This window comes from Molothrus aeneus, chromosome 8, assembly GCF_037042795.1.
Source record: "Molothrus aeneus isolate 106 chromosome 8, BPBGC_Maene_1.0, whole genome shotgun sequence".
Taxonomy (NCBI): Eukaryota; Metazoa; Chordata; class Aves; order Passeriformes; family Icteridae; genus Molothrus; species Molothrus aeneus.
The window spans coordinates 13,113,243-13,129,729 of record NC_089653.1 but is presented as its reverse complement, the minus strand read 5'-3'; the positions used below and the strand labels follow the sequence as shown (position 1 = coordinate 13,129,729).

General features: G+C 41.5%; 1 protein-coding gene across 1 annotated transcript in view; it reads right to left on the bottom strand.

Moving 5' to 3' along the window:
• Window positions 1-11,754, bottom strand: part of LOC136559644 (L-threonine ammonia-lyase-like) — a 29,195-nt gene extending 17,441 nt beyond the window's left edge. The window contains exons 1-3 of the mRNA XM_066554967.1: window positions 11,621-11,754; window positions 7,609-7,635; window positions 4,109-4,451 (exon numbers count right to left, since the gene is read on the bottom strand). Of these exons, the coding sequence (XP_066411064.1) occupies window positions 4,109-4,451; window positions 7,609-7,635; window positions 11,621-11,754 (504 nt within the window). The remainder of the gene's footprint in view (window positions 1-4,108; window positions 4,452-7,608; window positions 7,636-11,620) is intronic.
• Window positions 11,755-16,487: the final 4,733 nt, after the last annotated feature.

The following is a 16,487-nucleotide window of genomic DNA, read 5'->3' as shown; positions in this document are numbered from 1 at the left end:
CTGGAGCAGATCAATAATATTATGTCAATATATCTACTGCTAAGAAAAAACTTACACACCTCATCAGCAGCCTGTTGAGGCATGAATTCTACACCTATATATGAGCTCTAAAAAGCAAAATTCATCTTCTGGTTCTTCATTCACAACAGAGTATTGTTACCTACCAGGTCCTTCTGCTTTATGGAAGTGATTTTCAAACTCACAGCAATGAACTATGTACCACATACCATTAAGAACTCTGAAAATAGCACTTGCTTTGGATCTTACTGTTCAAACACAGGCATTAAAATAAATATTTTCAATTATCTCAAAACCCACACATGCAGCACTTGCCAGAACTGGATATTGACTACCCAAAAAGTAAGTTCATCATCTCATAGATACAAAGGCCATCAGAAAATACCTCCTTGAGCCCCGCTATGGCTCTGCTATGGTTTCTGCCACTAATTCCCTACTGAGTGTTGTCTATTTTGCATCCTAAGGCCAGTAGAATATTAGCAAAGACATTTCTTACTCAAAGAAAAATGGAAACAATAAAAAACAATTTCCCAGGACTGCAAGTGTAAGCAGCAGCTGTTTGGAAAAGCTTAGTGTTTGGAACAGAAATGATGCCTGAGCTGAGGGGAATTAGCAAGCACATTACATGTGATGCACTGCCCAAGTGCATGATTTTTAAAAAATTTTAATGGCAAATATTTGTTAAGCTTTATAATAAGACACTCCCATCAACATCTATAAACATATTAATTTCCTATTACCATGTTCATTAAATTCAGAGTTTTACACAAGCTAACTTGTGAAATAAAGCAGCAGTAAGCCTGTGGGTGCCAGCTCCCCAGGCTTACTGCAGCTCTATTTCAGAATTGGCTCCATCTCCTCTATTGGCTGCCAAAGCAAATGAGGCCCTGGTGATTTAGGGGATCAAGTCCTCATTTAAGATAAGTCATGAAGCGAGACAGATCCAAAACCAGCATGACAAAATATTTCTCTCAAGCAATATCTGGCAGTTTCATACATACAATGTATAGTGTACACACTAATAGGCACTGACACGGCTTTCAGACTGCAGGACTTTCCAGGTAACTTTATATAAACTATATATGTCTGAAGCAGACACTTGCTTTAAAGTATGCAGTTAAACTATATGTTTCAGGTGAACACTTCAAGGCTTTTTAGTGGATTTCCAAGCATATGTTTAAGTTCCTCACCCATAGGTGGGGCCAGATTCTCTGTTTTGCTTCTGAAAATCCTGACATAGGAGCTACCACTTGCTGCTCCTTTGCAAATCTGGCTGCAGAAACTGAAACAATGGAAAGTGCTTAGCACACTAATAGGATAATAGTTGCGTTATATCCTAAACATCCTCATCTATGGAGAATGCCTATGCAAAATAGAACAACACCATAAAATAAATGCTGCTAGTGCTTCACATACCATGCTTGTTTTTGTAGAGAATCTTGGATTCTAGAGCAAACAATCAGAAAAAGGATTTAAGGAAATTAATCCTGTGCATAATAAAGTTGCTAAGCTTCCTACATTTAAAACTATGTCATTAAGACACTCTTTCCCACAGGGGTGGTGTACTTTAGATTGATATTTATCTTTAATTTTGATAGTCAGGATTTTAATTCTTTAGGTTTTCCTTTTTATCTTCCTTTAACAGAGGATTTTTTCATGTAGCCTAAATATAGCAACTACTTCTAACAAAGCAGGCATCAGTGCTATTTGCAGTTGAACTGACCTCATGTGTAACCTCCTAAGACTCATTGAACCAGCCTGTAAGATTTCCTTTGAGTCACTGTGATCTTATCTAAGGACTACAGATACCATGTCTAAGGTACAGCACACAGCAGAGCTTCCCTCTGGCATCCACAAAGCTGACACAACACAACCCTCACAGCTCCTTCACCAGTAGCCAAACCAGGTGTCCAGCTTGATGGCAGTTCCTAGTTTGCTTATGCTTACTACCTCTTGGACATGTTACAATTCACTCATGATGCCATATCTCAGCTCCAAGGCCAACTCCTGCCTAAGGAACCACGCTCCTCCATGCTCCATCCATGGTTTTGCCTGCAGATCAGGAATCGCCCTCTGCAAAGTGCTTCTCCCTTCAATTAACCAAATGGATTATAGTCACACTCACTTTTTAATCTAAACAAATATCTCTGAAAGGGACTCTTACCTCTACACACTGAGTTAAAATAAAGGTTTTCTGTGTTTTTCTTGACACCACTCTGTGCTTTTGAAACAGTGCATGAAATGCATTAATAACTTCTGCAGGAACATGACTTTGAATAACAACAGTCATGGGCTATTTTCACAGTAAAATATACAGGTTTTGACATGGGTATAGGTTTTCCAGTATTCTGATAACTTTAAAAGCATAGTTCATAAAAAAAGACTAAAGTGAGACTGTTTAGCTTGAAACAGTAAATGCAGAAAGGGGATACAACTGGGTTGCATAAACCTGCCAGGGACAACCAGGAGAAAGTTGAGGGGTGTCATGGTTTAACCTCAGCTGGCAACTAAATATCATCCTACCACTTGCTCATTTCCCTGCCCCTGTGCTCTGGGCAAGATGAGAATTGGAAGGGTAAAAGTGAGAAATCTCATGGGTCGGGATAAGAACACTTACTAAGAATAAATAAATAAATAACAACAATGTAATTAAAAGGATAACAACAAAGATAAATAAGACCCAAGAAAGACAGCTTATGCAATTGAAAACAATTGCTCACCAACAACCAGGCCCAGAGCCACAGGCCCCCAGCCAACTTTCTCCCTAATTTTATTGCTGAGCAAGGTGTCATATGGTATAGGATGTCCCTTTGGTCAGTTGGGGTCAGCAGCTCCAGCTGTCTCCCCTCCCAACTCCTTGTACATCCCCAGTCTTCTCACTGGTGGGATGGAGTGAGGAAGAGAAAACATCTTGACTCTGTGTAGGAGCTGCTCAGCAGTAACAAAAACATCTCTGTCTTATCAACAATATTTTCATCACAAATCCAGAACACAGCCCCATACCAGCTACTGTGAAGAAAATTGACTCTACCCTAGCCAAAACTTCCCTGCATTCCAGCTAAATCTTTTGTGCCACCTTACAGCCCCAAACTGTCTTGTGCCATGTCCTTTGACACAAGAGATACTTCAGTAATGTGCTACAAAAAGCACAGCTGTCCTCATTTTGGGAATGCTAGGCTAAAAACCCCACACTGGAAGTAGTTATGATGTCTCTGCATCAGCAGGTGGCATATGGGAACAAGGAGAACTTTGAGGACCCATCCACTTCACTCCAGGGACTGCTAACCCCAAGCAGATTGCAAGGTTCTTACCCTGTGCATGCCAGAAAAACAATCCACAAGGATTCATTGAGACTGTGATTCGGCACTGCTGCTAGGAATTGCCATTTGGCAAAGACCCTCTTTTCACCCACCAAAAGGAAAAGAGATTACCCAGAGAACCCAGAGTAGCCTGCTTGAAGAGCTCCCAATGGTAGAAAAACACTATGAAAAAGTACAGAAATACAGCACAGCTTGCCATTGTACTTCTCTTGTGCTTTAGCAGATATTGCACATTGATGGGCTATCTCAGTCATTTCTACACCAATGACAGGTGCACGTGTTTGTGTGCATCCTTATTTTGCTGAAGACACCTGTGGCAGAAATACCTGGCTACAGAACATAGCCAGCCCTTCCTGGTTGGCCTGACAGAAGGCAAATCTGTGCCTTCAAACCCTCCAAATATGAGGGCTGGTTCTAAACCAGACCCTTCCACAAGACTGCTTACCCAATCACTGTAGTCTGCCACCTCCAACTCAGGTTCCTTATAGCAGGAGTTTTTCACTGGGAGCATAATACCACAGTGCATTAAGTCTATGCCTAATGTGGTTTATCCTTTGTTTACAGGTCACTGCCATCTTTGAGGATTTAGGTTAGTATAAACAGATAAGAAGAAAATTATTATTGACAGTTAAATACAATTAATATGAACATGAGTCTTCTCACACAGATCTATCTGCTGCAATTCACACATACCCTTTCTTCATTTCTGATCGACTTTCATAAGGAAAATAAAAAGAAACAGAAAATACAAACCCATAAAGATTCCCTACCATGCAGGGGGTTTTCTGAACACCACACTGGATTTTGAAGGCTGCTGCACTAATGTCTTCAAACCGAATCAGCCTGCTACAGCTTGCCAGGCTGGTCCTACTGCTTGGCTGAGGGATGCAGGAAAGGGCATCCCTGAGTAACTCCTCATTCCGGCTCACTATCTTCATTTCCCACGTCTTCACATCCCCGTTCAGGTAATCCTCCTCACCAAAATCCTTCAGTCTCTCGGGGTTGATAGAGGGTGGCTTCTGCCCAATAAGGCCATTTCTTACAGGGACATCCTTACAGCAGTGAAGATCACAAACTGCTGGGATATCTTGTTTCTTTATTTTATTGTCATCCCTGAAAACAAATAAAAGAAACTTGTTAGGAAGGCTTGGATGATTGAAGGCTTGATATTTAGCATTTTAGAAGGATGCACATCTGGGTTGCTCTTTGCAAGCCTCAAACAGGCAGAGTGAGTTGCTACTGACATTATACCTACCTGCAGGTGCACTGAAAGATACTGTCACCTTCCAGCTATTAGAAAAGCCACAAATAACTCAACATGTGGGCAAACTGTGAAACTGTCCTAGCCAAGAAAAGAAGAAATCTATAATTTGTGCTGTCTGGACAGCAAGACCTTCCTTAGTACTCAGTATTCAACCAGCAATGATTCTAGTTCAGTGCTTCCAAAAATTTTGAAATAACTGGAGTTGTACACAATTATATCTTTTTCAAAAAAGGCAAGGAGCTGCTGCAGACCATTCCCATAAACTATTAATAGCAGTAACAAATGCCACTATGTTGTACATGTGCTCTCTGCCCTTGCATACTTGCATACTCTTGACAGCCATCAACTGCCTCGTGATGGGAAGGAAATTACTTTGATAAGGTATAATAATTACATCCTCCTACAGAGCTAAAGAAGGTCAGATCAGAAGCTAAAGATCTTCTGATCTGTGGGTTAACATTTAATGGGCAAATATCTGTGCAGATATGGCAGAAATGATGGCACAAAAATCTCCTTCCCCAAGAAACATACAAGTGACACACTGCTAGAAAAAATTGCAGGATTTGCTACCTTCAACTGCCTGACTCTATGTTCCACAGCGTTCAGTCCACAAGGAACGATGTACTGTAGTGCAGGATTCTGCAGTCCTATTAACAGATACATGCAAAACTTCTAGGAATTCTAGGAATTGGGAGATTATTGTGGGGAAAGGGAGCATTAAGCAGAAGAGCAGTGATTTGGAGAAGAGTTGACCCCTGGTTTGTGACTGTGATTAGACAGATGGTACAAGCTCCTCTGCATGACTCATTATTAATCTATTTGGCTGAAATGGTTTTCTAAAACCAAATGTGTTAAATCATGTCAGACATTCCAGCATTATCCCCAACAAAAAATATTTACCTTTTCTTCTAAAATAATTTGGGTCTAAGTTTTGCAGCTATCCATCAACAGGACTGGCTAAAGCACATTTTACAGCAGTGATCAACTTAATATGCTTTGCAGCAACTACCAAAAGAATTTTTAAATATTTAGAAACATCTGTTTTTTGAGCAATTGCCCACTTTGGGCATCATCCATTTCCTTAATGGTATCAATAATCTGTGCCAGTAGCTCTGGCTCCTATTACACTTCCAATTTTTCCACTGAGGAATTCACATAACAGTATGGGCAACGTAAAATGTTGTATTATTAGAATCAAGTAATATACCACAGCATCAATCATTCTGTATATCTTCACAGGAGAAAATTTTTGTAGCAAGATCCTCTCTCTAATGAGAACACTGATTTTCTAAGATAAATAAAGTATATACACATTTGTAACTTCTTTATGTTGAAACTTGTGATCTAAAGTATTTTCCCAATACTGTATCTTACAGCTGATACAGCCTAACACCAGACATTCTGCTTCAAACCAAGTACTTATCAAGGAGCTCTGTTCCATACTTTTCTGCATCTCTGCCCCATTGGGGTTAGACAGCTGGAACACTTCATAAAGATGTTAAGCTTCCAGTGTTAGCTCGGGTGCATATTAGTCTGCTTAATGCAAAGCTGAGAACCAGATCAGACTGCCTCCCTGTGAACTTGTTACAGCACAGCCCCCAGAAAACAACAGCAGCAGCAGCACCCAGGAGGCCACAGTAAAGCTCAATCCATGCCTCTCCCTTCTGAAAAAATGTTTTCCATATCACAGACTCCCAAAACCACTCCAAAAGGAAGAACAGATATGTCTTATTTCTGAGCGTACTGTCTAAAATGTCTGGCAAGCATTAGCTGTGAATTATGTTCTTACACTGGAAATGGTTTAAAAGAGTCTATGTAGGGTAAAAAAAAAAGGCAGATAACAAATTTGTGAGTTTATGGGTCAAATTTTTTATCCAACTGGCATTTCAGATGGAAGAACAATTCTCATTTTTCATTGCATCTGTTGCAATCAAAAAGTCTATAAAAACATCCAGCCAAAGATGACCACAAGAAGTTTATCAATGAAGCAGAATTCTGTGAGAAAGTAGAAATGCATGGTAATGCCTCATCACACTAGGGCCATCAAATATTTGTATCTGCAAATAGACTGAACTGGTACATTGCTTTTTTGGCTAGTCTTAAGTTTCCCTTTCTTTGGCAGGAAAAAAGGAGGGAAGTAAATCAGATTCTCAGTCCTTGATGTGCAGTACCACTCCCATGACCAGTGAGTAGCAGCTCAGGACTCCATTGTGCCCATTGGAAAGGAGGAACAGAAATCAAACAGCTGTAAAATATGTACAGGCTTTTCAGGCTTGAGTTAGGTTTAGAGCACATGTGAATTATTACTATCCCAATACTTAATACAAAAACTCTCATACATTTGCGTCTGAAAAGTCAGCAGCCTCTTCATCAAGGGGACACCATTCTATCGTGTATATATATATGTATTGTGTGTATTTATTTCAGAATAACTTTGATTCTTCTTCTACACCCACATTTCTCATTTACATTAGAAAATTACATTTTCCCATACTGAGCCCACCTGGATGTGCCACAGACCCTCCTAGAGTTCTCAAACTCCCAAGGTAAACAGCAGGCTGAGTTTTGATCATATAGCACAAATGGGCAACTAATGGCCCTGTTGGGTCAAAAGTATTTCTTGCCTCCAAAGCATTCCACATGCTTGGCAAAGATCTAGATGGATTTCTTTTACAGGCAGCAAAGCATGCAAGTGCTCAGACAAACACAGCTCGTGACTTCTCTAGCACAGTCACAGAATCCAGCCCCTACTCCAGCAGCCATGTCCACCAGCTGAAGATCTGAGCCAATATAAATCCAAACCTCAGCATATAAAGCACTGCTCCTTTCAAATGGAGCTTTTCCTTTTTTGGAGCTTGTCACAAGTTTTCATTAAAAGGTCTGTTTATTTCCAGACATAAAACAAACACCCAGCTGGCAAGCTTTGTTATGTGGTTATAAATTCCAACATTTTACCTTTAAAGTGATTAGTAAAAGCAAACATGAAAATACAGTTTATAAACCTACTTTTTCAAGAACAGCTGCTCAGCATAACTGGAAAAAAAAGAGAAGATCCATATGCAGACTTTCCATAAACAATTAAGGCACAGGAAAAAATATCATTTGTTTAAGGAGATAGCTTTACATATTTTCAAATCTCAAAGTCAATGCAAAAACAGTGTGTACCAAAATGTACTCCTACAATAATAAAAAGCAACAACTTGGAATGAATCATTTTTCTATTTCCAGTTAGTTTTCTTGAACATACTGATAATATTCATCAAGTTAAACAGCACTAGGGAAAAAAATTCAAAAATAGCAATATTAACAAACTACGAAAATAATAAAACCAGAAAAAAAAAATTTTGGGAACATGAAAGGCAATAATGCATGCTATACCTAAAGACCACAACTGTTGCCTTTTTTAGACAGAAAAGTGTCCAAGTGTGCAATGATGGACAGTTCCATGTCCCCATGGTGAAGCACTTCAGATTGCCTCCCTCAGGACCCACAAAGCAGACTAAACAGATTAAACTGATGCACTGGATATCCTCAGCTTCTAAAACTGAAGGAACAAAATCTACAAAATCATGCATGTCCAGGGAATAGCAAAGTGTGAAAGACTATTCACCATTCTGCCCAGTATAAATGTTAGGGGGAGATGGTATTAAAGTATGAGGTAGAAAATTTAAAATTTCCCTTCTTAGAGAAAATAATTAGCTCACAGAACTCATTGCAGGAGGACTCTACAAAGAACAACGATGTAAACAGGCTCCTAAAAGGATGCACAACTAAATGGAAGTAGGACCAACACGCACATTGTTCAAGAATTAATCTGTGATTCAGGAAGCCCTGAGCAAGCTCCATGAAAGCATGTGAGAGAAAGTGTCTTGGGTGGCTTTCATTTTTCTCCCAGTTCTGTTACTGGCCAGCCCTAGAGAGAGGACACAGAGGAGGACTGCCCTTTGGCCTGACCCAGTGCTGACTGCAGCTGCACCCAATGCCAGCAGTTGGCCCATTTGGCAGCTTTTAACACTTGCAAAATGAGTCACAACAGCACATTTTGAGGCAGACACGAAGTTGAAATTATGGACGTACATTCCCATGTACCAGTTAACAGATGGAAATTCAACTGTCACAAAAGAAAACTAATTTTAATATGAGACTGAAAACTCAGCCTTTCTTTGTCATTTCTACAGCAGTTTTTGTCATCTGCATTCACAGGGATACACATTCACTATAAAGAGGGACTGACAGTGTTGCAAAATGTGCAGTTGAGCAGTCACAAAATGTTAACCTTGAATACCACTTCAAACTCATATGCACATCTTCTTCCATACATGTGGATTTTAATTTTGTCCTTTTTTAATGTATTGGGTTTGGGGTTTCTTAAGGTCATAGCTACATGCTGCCATCACCTTCAAGCTCCCTGAAGACTTTCCTGGAGCACACTAACCAAGGGACATTGGTAAACAACAGCTTTAGACAGATTTGTCATCTGCTTTCAGGTAACTGGGCTCAGATCTTACACCTGCAAGTTCGGAATAGTTATTAAGGGAAAAGGTGACCCCATTTGAAGGCACTTCTGCCTCTTTCCTCAGTGTTGAGCAGAGATGGGCCAGGTACAGGGGGCAAGGCAGGGTGAGCAGCTTGCTGCAGGTGCAATGTGCCTGGCTTACGACTGCAAGTGGCTGGGGCTGGGATTTCCTCTTACAGGAGTGAGAAAGAGGCAATCCTGGGTTATGACAGAGAAGGCCCTTTACCTCATCCAAATCCCTTTTACCCAGAACCTCTCCAGCTCCATTAATCCTTCTAATTCCATGTCCCAGTGCTGTCTCCTCTGACCCTTCTCTCCACCTGAGCCTCCCAGACCCCTCTGATACTTTCCTTGTTTGTTGCAATCCCCTTTTCCAGTAGCTCATAAACATTCCTGTTCCATCTCAACTCCTCTTCTACCTTTTTACCCGTTCCCAAATACATCCAAATACTGCAATAGCAGCAATTCTTTAAAGCATCTCAGCAACTTGTGCAAGTGTGACTTTATGAAAGAAAAATGTTAGAAAAATAGAGGCTTGCTGAGATAAAAGTATCAAGAAGGATCATAACAAATGTCATCTTCACTACCAGAAATTCCAGGTTATGCACTCAATAGTGTCTGAGTGCCCTGCACACCACTACAGGGTGAAAAACTCCTGCAGGCACAGGGAAAGAGCACAATAAACTTGAAAATTCTCTCTTTGACAATAAATTCAAAACAGATCAAAGACAATACTGTACTCTAAATATGACTGTCTTGAATTATCATTATTTTGATATTGAATTGAATTATCAGTATTTTGTGTAATGCTAGTATTTAGAAACACCCATTTGAGACTGTATCACTCCAACTAGTGGCACATAGAGGATGGAAATATAAAATGCATATCTGACCTTTATATATCTAAAGCCTATGCAAAGTGATTGCTCCTAAATCATATAGCAATCACCACCACCTTCCCCTAAACAGAAGGACAAGTTCAGCAAATATTAGCTCAACTTTATTGATGGAAACTGGGACACGCAGTTCCAGGGGCTTGCCTAAGACTTCCGCAGGGCTATTTATCAGAGTGTCTTAAAGACAAGGAGGTAGGGGCATAGTAACCATGCTGGGGACAAAAGTGTAAGCACTGTGCCCATCCAGCAAAGATAGCTACATAATAACCAAGCCTTGAGACTGAGCAGGCCTTTAAAGCCTCACTCATCATATACAGGCCTGACAAACTGTGTGATGCTGCACCAGCAACACACACAAAGAAAGCTCAAGCCCATGCAGCAAACAACCACTGATTATCACCTCTGATAAAATCTCTCCTTACTTCTGGCAAGTCAGATTTACCAGAGCCTGAGCCCAGCACTATATATGCCTTCATCTGTGGTCATAATCTATTGCCATTCTTCTGTACACACTCTGCACATGTCATTGCTTACTGCTGGCAATGGCAACTGGGTGTCAGCTGCTAAATAGAAAACACTAGGAAAAGCAATCTGAAAGCAAGAGGAATTTACAAGGCCACCCATGATGGAAGTGTTGAAGCAGAGGTAACCAACTGTCCCTCCAACAGACCCATCCCTCTCAGAAGTTCTTATAAGACATTCTCAGCTGTGAAAGTCAAATTATAGCTATCCAACACTGCACAGAGTTTGGCAGCTAAAACTCATTAAGCAATTAAACTTTTTCCTAAGTTGAATGTATTTTGAGTCTTGAGGTGACTAACACATCTCCATAATTCACTTCCAATTAGGAACTAATAACATAACTCAAAATAGAGCAAAGAGTGGTCCTGTGCTGAGAGATCCACAGTGCACTGCAGAACAGGTCGTATCATGGGTGACTTTGGGCAAGCCCTTTTTACAGTGCAGAAGACCTTGTCTTCCCTTTTATGAACAGCATCAGGCCCACTGAAACAATTTATATCTTAAACGTTAACAACATCTGTGACAAGGAGATGCAGGAAATGAGAACTGTTCCTTGTTTGTAGCACATCTGGCAAAACCAGAGCATGATCTCAATAGTGGTGTCCAGATAGTAAAATGGAGAGAAAAACAAACTATGGAAAAGGTTAAGAATGAGGTTGCACAACACCACCATGCCATGTGTGTGCACAGCTTCAGCTCTCGCTACACAAGGACACTAGATGACTCTTAAATTCCATCTGCACCATCCAAGTCTGAAAACAGGAATTCAAGATCACCATAAGCACCATAACAAAGACAACCACACAACTGTAATAACAGGATCTGACATGGTCTATCCCAAGATAAATTTTCAGCAGTCCACTGGCCTGTCTAGGGTTATTTTTGATACCATGCTCTTGAAGAAATAAAAAAGCTGGACTCTGTGGGCTAAAAATATTAAAATCTCCACCACTTCCAGTGGATAACTCCAAGAGCAACCCATATCCACAGAACCCTGGGAGATTATGGAAAATTACAATTTTCCAGATTTTTTGTTTGGTTTGATTTTTTTAAGGAATTACGGAAAGGAAAAAGAAAGCATTACCTATACAGCACAGCGACTAAATAAACAACGAGGCGAAGCAAAACTCCAACTACGACAGCATAAGGAGGCAGGAGGGATCCAGGGGTTGTCATGTCCGTGGGCCAGGCCCTGGAGGGACCCCGAGGGCTGACCATGAGCCCTGAGGGGGATAAAGGAGCACTCTAGCTCTAAGTCAGACAGCAATATTCTCCAACCTTTGCCAGAAAGGATCGTAGTCTTCGTCTTCCCTGTAGCGCTCCCTGGGACTTCTGTTTTTTAAGACCCTGAAGTAGATAAACTGTGCTGCAAAATTCATGGTAACTCCTGGTGCAAAGCAAAGCTGGGACGCTGCTGGCAGGGGACACACTTGCCTGGGAGAAGTGTCAGCCCTGCACTGCCAGGGTGGGAAATAGCCGGCAATGTGCTGTAAGCAGCTCTCAGGGCAGGCTGGGGGGGAAGTGCCTTGGAAAGAGATGGCTGCTGCTATTTAAAGAGATTATTTCAGAGCCCAACCTGTCCTTGTCAATTTGAGTCAGGGCCTGGATTATGCTTGGGTGACGGTCTGTTAGCAGGACTCCTGAAGCTTTAGTTACTTAGCTGTGGAGCTGTGGAGCATGATCCCCACCAGCTGCAGGGCCCATGGCTGAGCCGCAGGAAAGGGGTGCCAGGTTTGGGGTCTCTGCAGGGATCCTTTCAGGCAGCACCAAGGAGACTGAGGCACAGAGGAGACAGCTCAGCTTGTGTGGGTCTTCTCTTGGCACAAGTCCCTGCAGCAGAAAAATGCAGGTATTTAGATCATAAAGAACAGAAAACACCATCTAGGGGAAGGACTGTAGCAACAGTTAGCTATATCTATATAGATATCTGTTATATCTATTTTTATATATATGGGGTTTATATATCTACATAGAAATAGATATCTATGTGTGTATATAAACTCCATCTGAATCTTTCTTTGCCCTGAGAGAGCACTAACAAAGGCAGAGACACAGTTCCAGATGCAGCAGGGATGGGGCAGAGGTCCTTTTGTGGTTCCTCTCATCTCAAATATATTCCTGATGGAGTGCAGTCTCCAGACTGCCTGGAGATGAGCCAGGTATCTATTTCCAGGTATGAGTGGGCCCTCAGTACCCTCTTCTTTCTACTGAGAGCACACAAAATCTTAATCTCCAAGACAGAGAACAGTCATGTCATGAAATCTAACCCAAGCTGTGACCTAACTCTTCCCACAGGATATCATGAGAAATACTACAATCAGATTTATGTGGGAGAGTTAAAATAAATGCTCAAATAGTCTTCTGGGATCCCTGGAAAGTCTAAGCTGTGCTGGTGGAGCCTTCCCGACGCTGGCGTGGCAGGCAGGCCCATGTTCTCTTGAGTTCACCAGTACTGATGAAGCTCCAGATTCACCATTTTTTCCAGTTTCTCACACACAGACCCCTTTTATTCTTTCTTTTCCAGGTGGTGGATATGCAGGCTGTGGTGGTGCCATGTGCTACAAGTGGCCACAGCCCAGCAGCACGCTGCTGCCAGGGGAGATGAGGAAAGAATGCACTCAGCTGCTGCCAGCGCTTGCAGCCCTGCAGCCAAGTTACCTTCAGGCCAAGTTCACTGGTGCCTTGATGGGCAGGGGGAAGGCAGGGGGAGTTACCACTCTGTTCACAACACAGCTGAGCTGCAATGGTGGGCAGGAAATGGAACTTTATAGCAGTGAAAATGCCAATTCCTTTGGCTCTTGGGTATCTGGGGGTCCAGACTGATGAGTTCAAGTCTTGACATGAATTCAGTTCCTCACAAACAAGGCTTGATCTGTGACTGACACTTAGACCACGCTGCATGGGTGAAAGGACTGCTGGGACCATTTGGTCAAGAAGTTGGAAAAAAATTCACCAAGCTGTTGCATGACAGAAGTACATGAAGCACTGAATTGCTATCCCTGTAAAACACTCCCAAACAAGCAGCCAGCTATAGAAAAAGGATCTTTGGGGAATTATGCTGCAGATTTCAGCCCATGTCAAACATTCTTTCAAAGCCCTTGCCACTACCAAACCTGTTCACAGTGCTTTAAAACACACCACAATTACCACAGGAAGGAAAAACTAGCTTTCAGCTTTGATTTTTTTCTTTTATATGGGTGGAAGGAAGGGATAGGTAAGATACAATTGCAGTGCTAGTACAGTTAAGTGATATCTAACACAATTGCCATGAAACTGTCAAGGACACTAAGTTACAGGTCACCCAGGTGACATTTCTTTTCAAATCTAGAGTTTCTTACTTCCCTCCAAGCTGCTCTTTGGTGGGTCCTAAGGGAGGGAAGCCAATGCCTCAGTGCTGTATAGCTTTCCAAAGGTTTCATTTACAACTTCCATGCTGCCACCACTCACACTTTGTGTGTTTGTGCAAGGAAATCATTGTTCATATCTGCCCAGCTTTAGGCTGAGACCTCAGTAAAACCAGACTTGGTCAGAGGCACTGTGTACATCAGAAATGCAGTTATTAGGAAGTGGTTTTATCCACATCATAATAAAATATTATCTTGTACTTAGACAATTTTGAGTCCAAAGAAAAAAATAAACCACATAGTTAAATCAAGAGAGAGAACTGAAATACATGCTCGTGTGCTGGTGTGTAAGCAAAAGCAATGTTTGGCACTGGAAAGAATTGGAAAATCCAAATCTCAGAATAACAGTTTTACACTCACCAAGTCATATATAACTGCCAGCCTTCCTCCCTCAGTCCCTGGCACAGGCCCCATTAAGAACAGCATAATGTGGAGAGTAACAGCTGCTTCTTTTTCTAGAAAACATTTTAAACAAGGTTATGCTGCACTTCTCCTGAACTAAGAAATAAAATAGAACCATTTTGCTGTCAGAATGGAAAACAATGCTTCATTCTCTTGTAACCAGAGAGAACTCACTTTGGACAACACTGAGAAAAATAACTATGGCCATTGTAAATAAGGACTTCATTGAATTACAGGACTTGAAAGATTGTTTTGAAGGGTTAGCCAAGCTTTTCCCTACACTAAATAAAATTAATAACATTTCAAACCTCAGTGAGAACAGCATGGGTGGGAAGTGATAGTCTATCCAAAGCAGAGAATTCTTTACAGAATTTGATCACTTGCAGAAGGAAAGAGGGTGGAGACAGTCTGCAGTTAAGCCAAGAAAAACAATAAAACTTTCTCAGAGAATAGCAACTCAGAAAACCAAAATGATAATTGAGGATTATGCAACATATTGATGCAAATGTGGTGGTAAACCACTGTGATAATCAGTATGGATAAAAAAATACAGGCAACTCATAAAGAATTGCCAACTAAAAAAAATAAACCAGAAAGAAGAAAAAAAAAAAAGAATAGGCACCAAAAAGATGCCTATTTCCTTCTAATTAAAGATACTAATTTAACTCCCATCTCAGTTTCTTCATAAATCAATATTCATAGAGCAGACTGAAGCTTCAGCCTCAAGTGTTTATATTTTTATTTATTTATATTTGTCAGCAGTTGACCCACAACAGTAAAATGTCACATTCCCATTTATTATCTTTAGGGATCTCAGAAAAGGCTGACAAGGTAGATTGAAATGAGAGCAAACAGAAGTAGCTTCCTCAAGCTGGATTTCACAGAGCCCAAAAGAAAGAGCAGGCATCAATTCAAAGAACATATTTGCTAGAGCAAGAGGCAACAGGGAAGGCTGGACGTGTTTATCTAAAGTTATGGGACAGACTGTATCTGTTTTATGTAAACATTTTGCAGAAAGGATGAGATATTTCTCAAGGCAAAGAGCAAAAGCTTACATTAGAGTCCAAAAATTATCTCCTCAAAATAGTACCTATATCCATAAGAGGTCTAATACTAAGATGCTGAACCAATAGCATTCGATGAGGAAAAACTGGCGACATAAAGCTTGTGCCTTGTTGTAACAAAAAAAATGTATATTCTCTTCTACTGAGACTAAATAACTGGTAAGAACCAGCAAAATATTTTGTGCTGCTATTTGAGATATTTAACATCTTGCTTATCTCAGTTTCAAGTGGTAGGATAGCATTTATAATACACGCAGAGGCAGCAGATTAGCATTGCAGATGCATAAAAGTACCCAGGAGTCTATGCTAAGCCACCTCACAAAATTAAATTAATGAACAAAGACTGTATCCAGTTATCTTTGATTAACATGAGATCCCTTGTGCTGTCACTGGCCCATGTGGGTCTAAAGCAATGGTCATGCAGTTGTGTTCACACAAAGTGGAAGTGCCCTGGCTGAAGCCCACCCAGGCAATCACTGAAAATCCACATTTGATTCTCTGTGCAGAGAACAGCAACTGTGATCAGCTGTTTCACTTCTGCTTTTCCAGACATATTAGACCATCAGAGTGGCACCATATAGTTTCAAAGCACTACTGCAATAATTATTTCTCACTAACAGAGATCATCAGGCATTCAAATGGCAAGTGAACGTGAGCTGAAACACACTGGGGGTTTTTAACAAACTTAACTCCCACAGGGATTCTGATTTGCCACAGCCTTTACACACCCACTACACGATGTTTTCTTTCAGAGGTTCGCGATGCCTCGGAGGATGCTGGACCCAGCAGCAGCGCAGCACAGAGGGCGTTTGTGCTGGGCCGGTGGGTGCCGCTCCCCAGCCCCCGGCACGGGCACGGACCCAGCTCTGCTCCGCACCGGCCCCAGCGCGATCGAGGTCAAGTACGAACAGCCGGGGCTGTGACCCTGTCCGAGACACTCAGGGATCCAAATCCTCTTGCCTGCCCTGCCGCTGTGCTAATTAAAACGCTGAACTCTCGGCTGCAGTTCACGCAGTGCCGGAGATAGCTCACCTGGGCTCTGCCCAGCGCTGCTGTGGGAGGAGGAGAGAGAAGCAGCCGC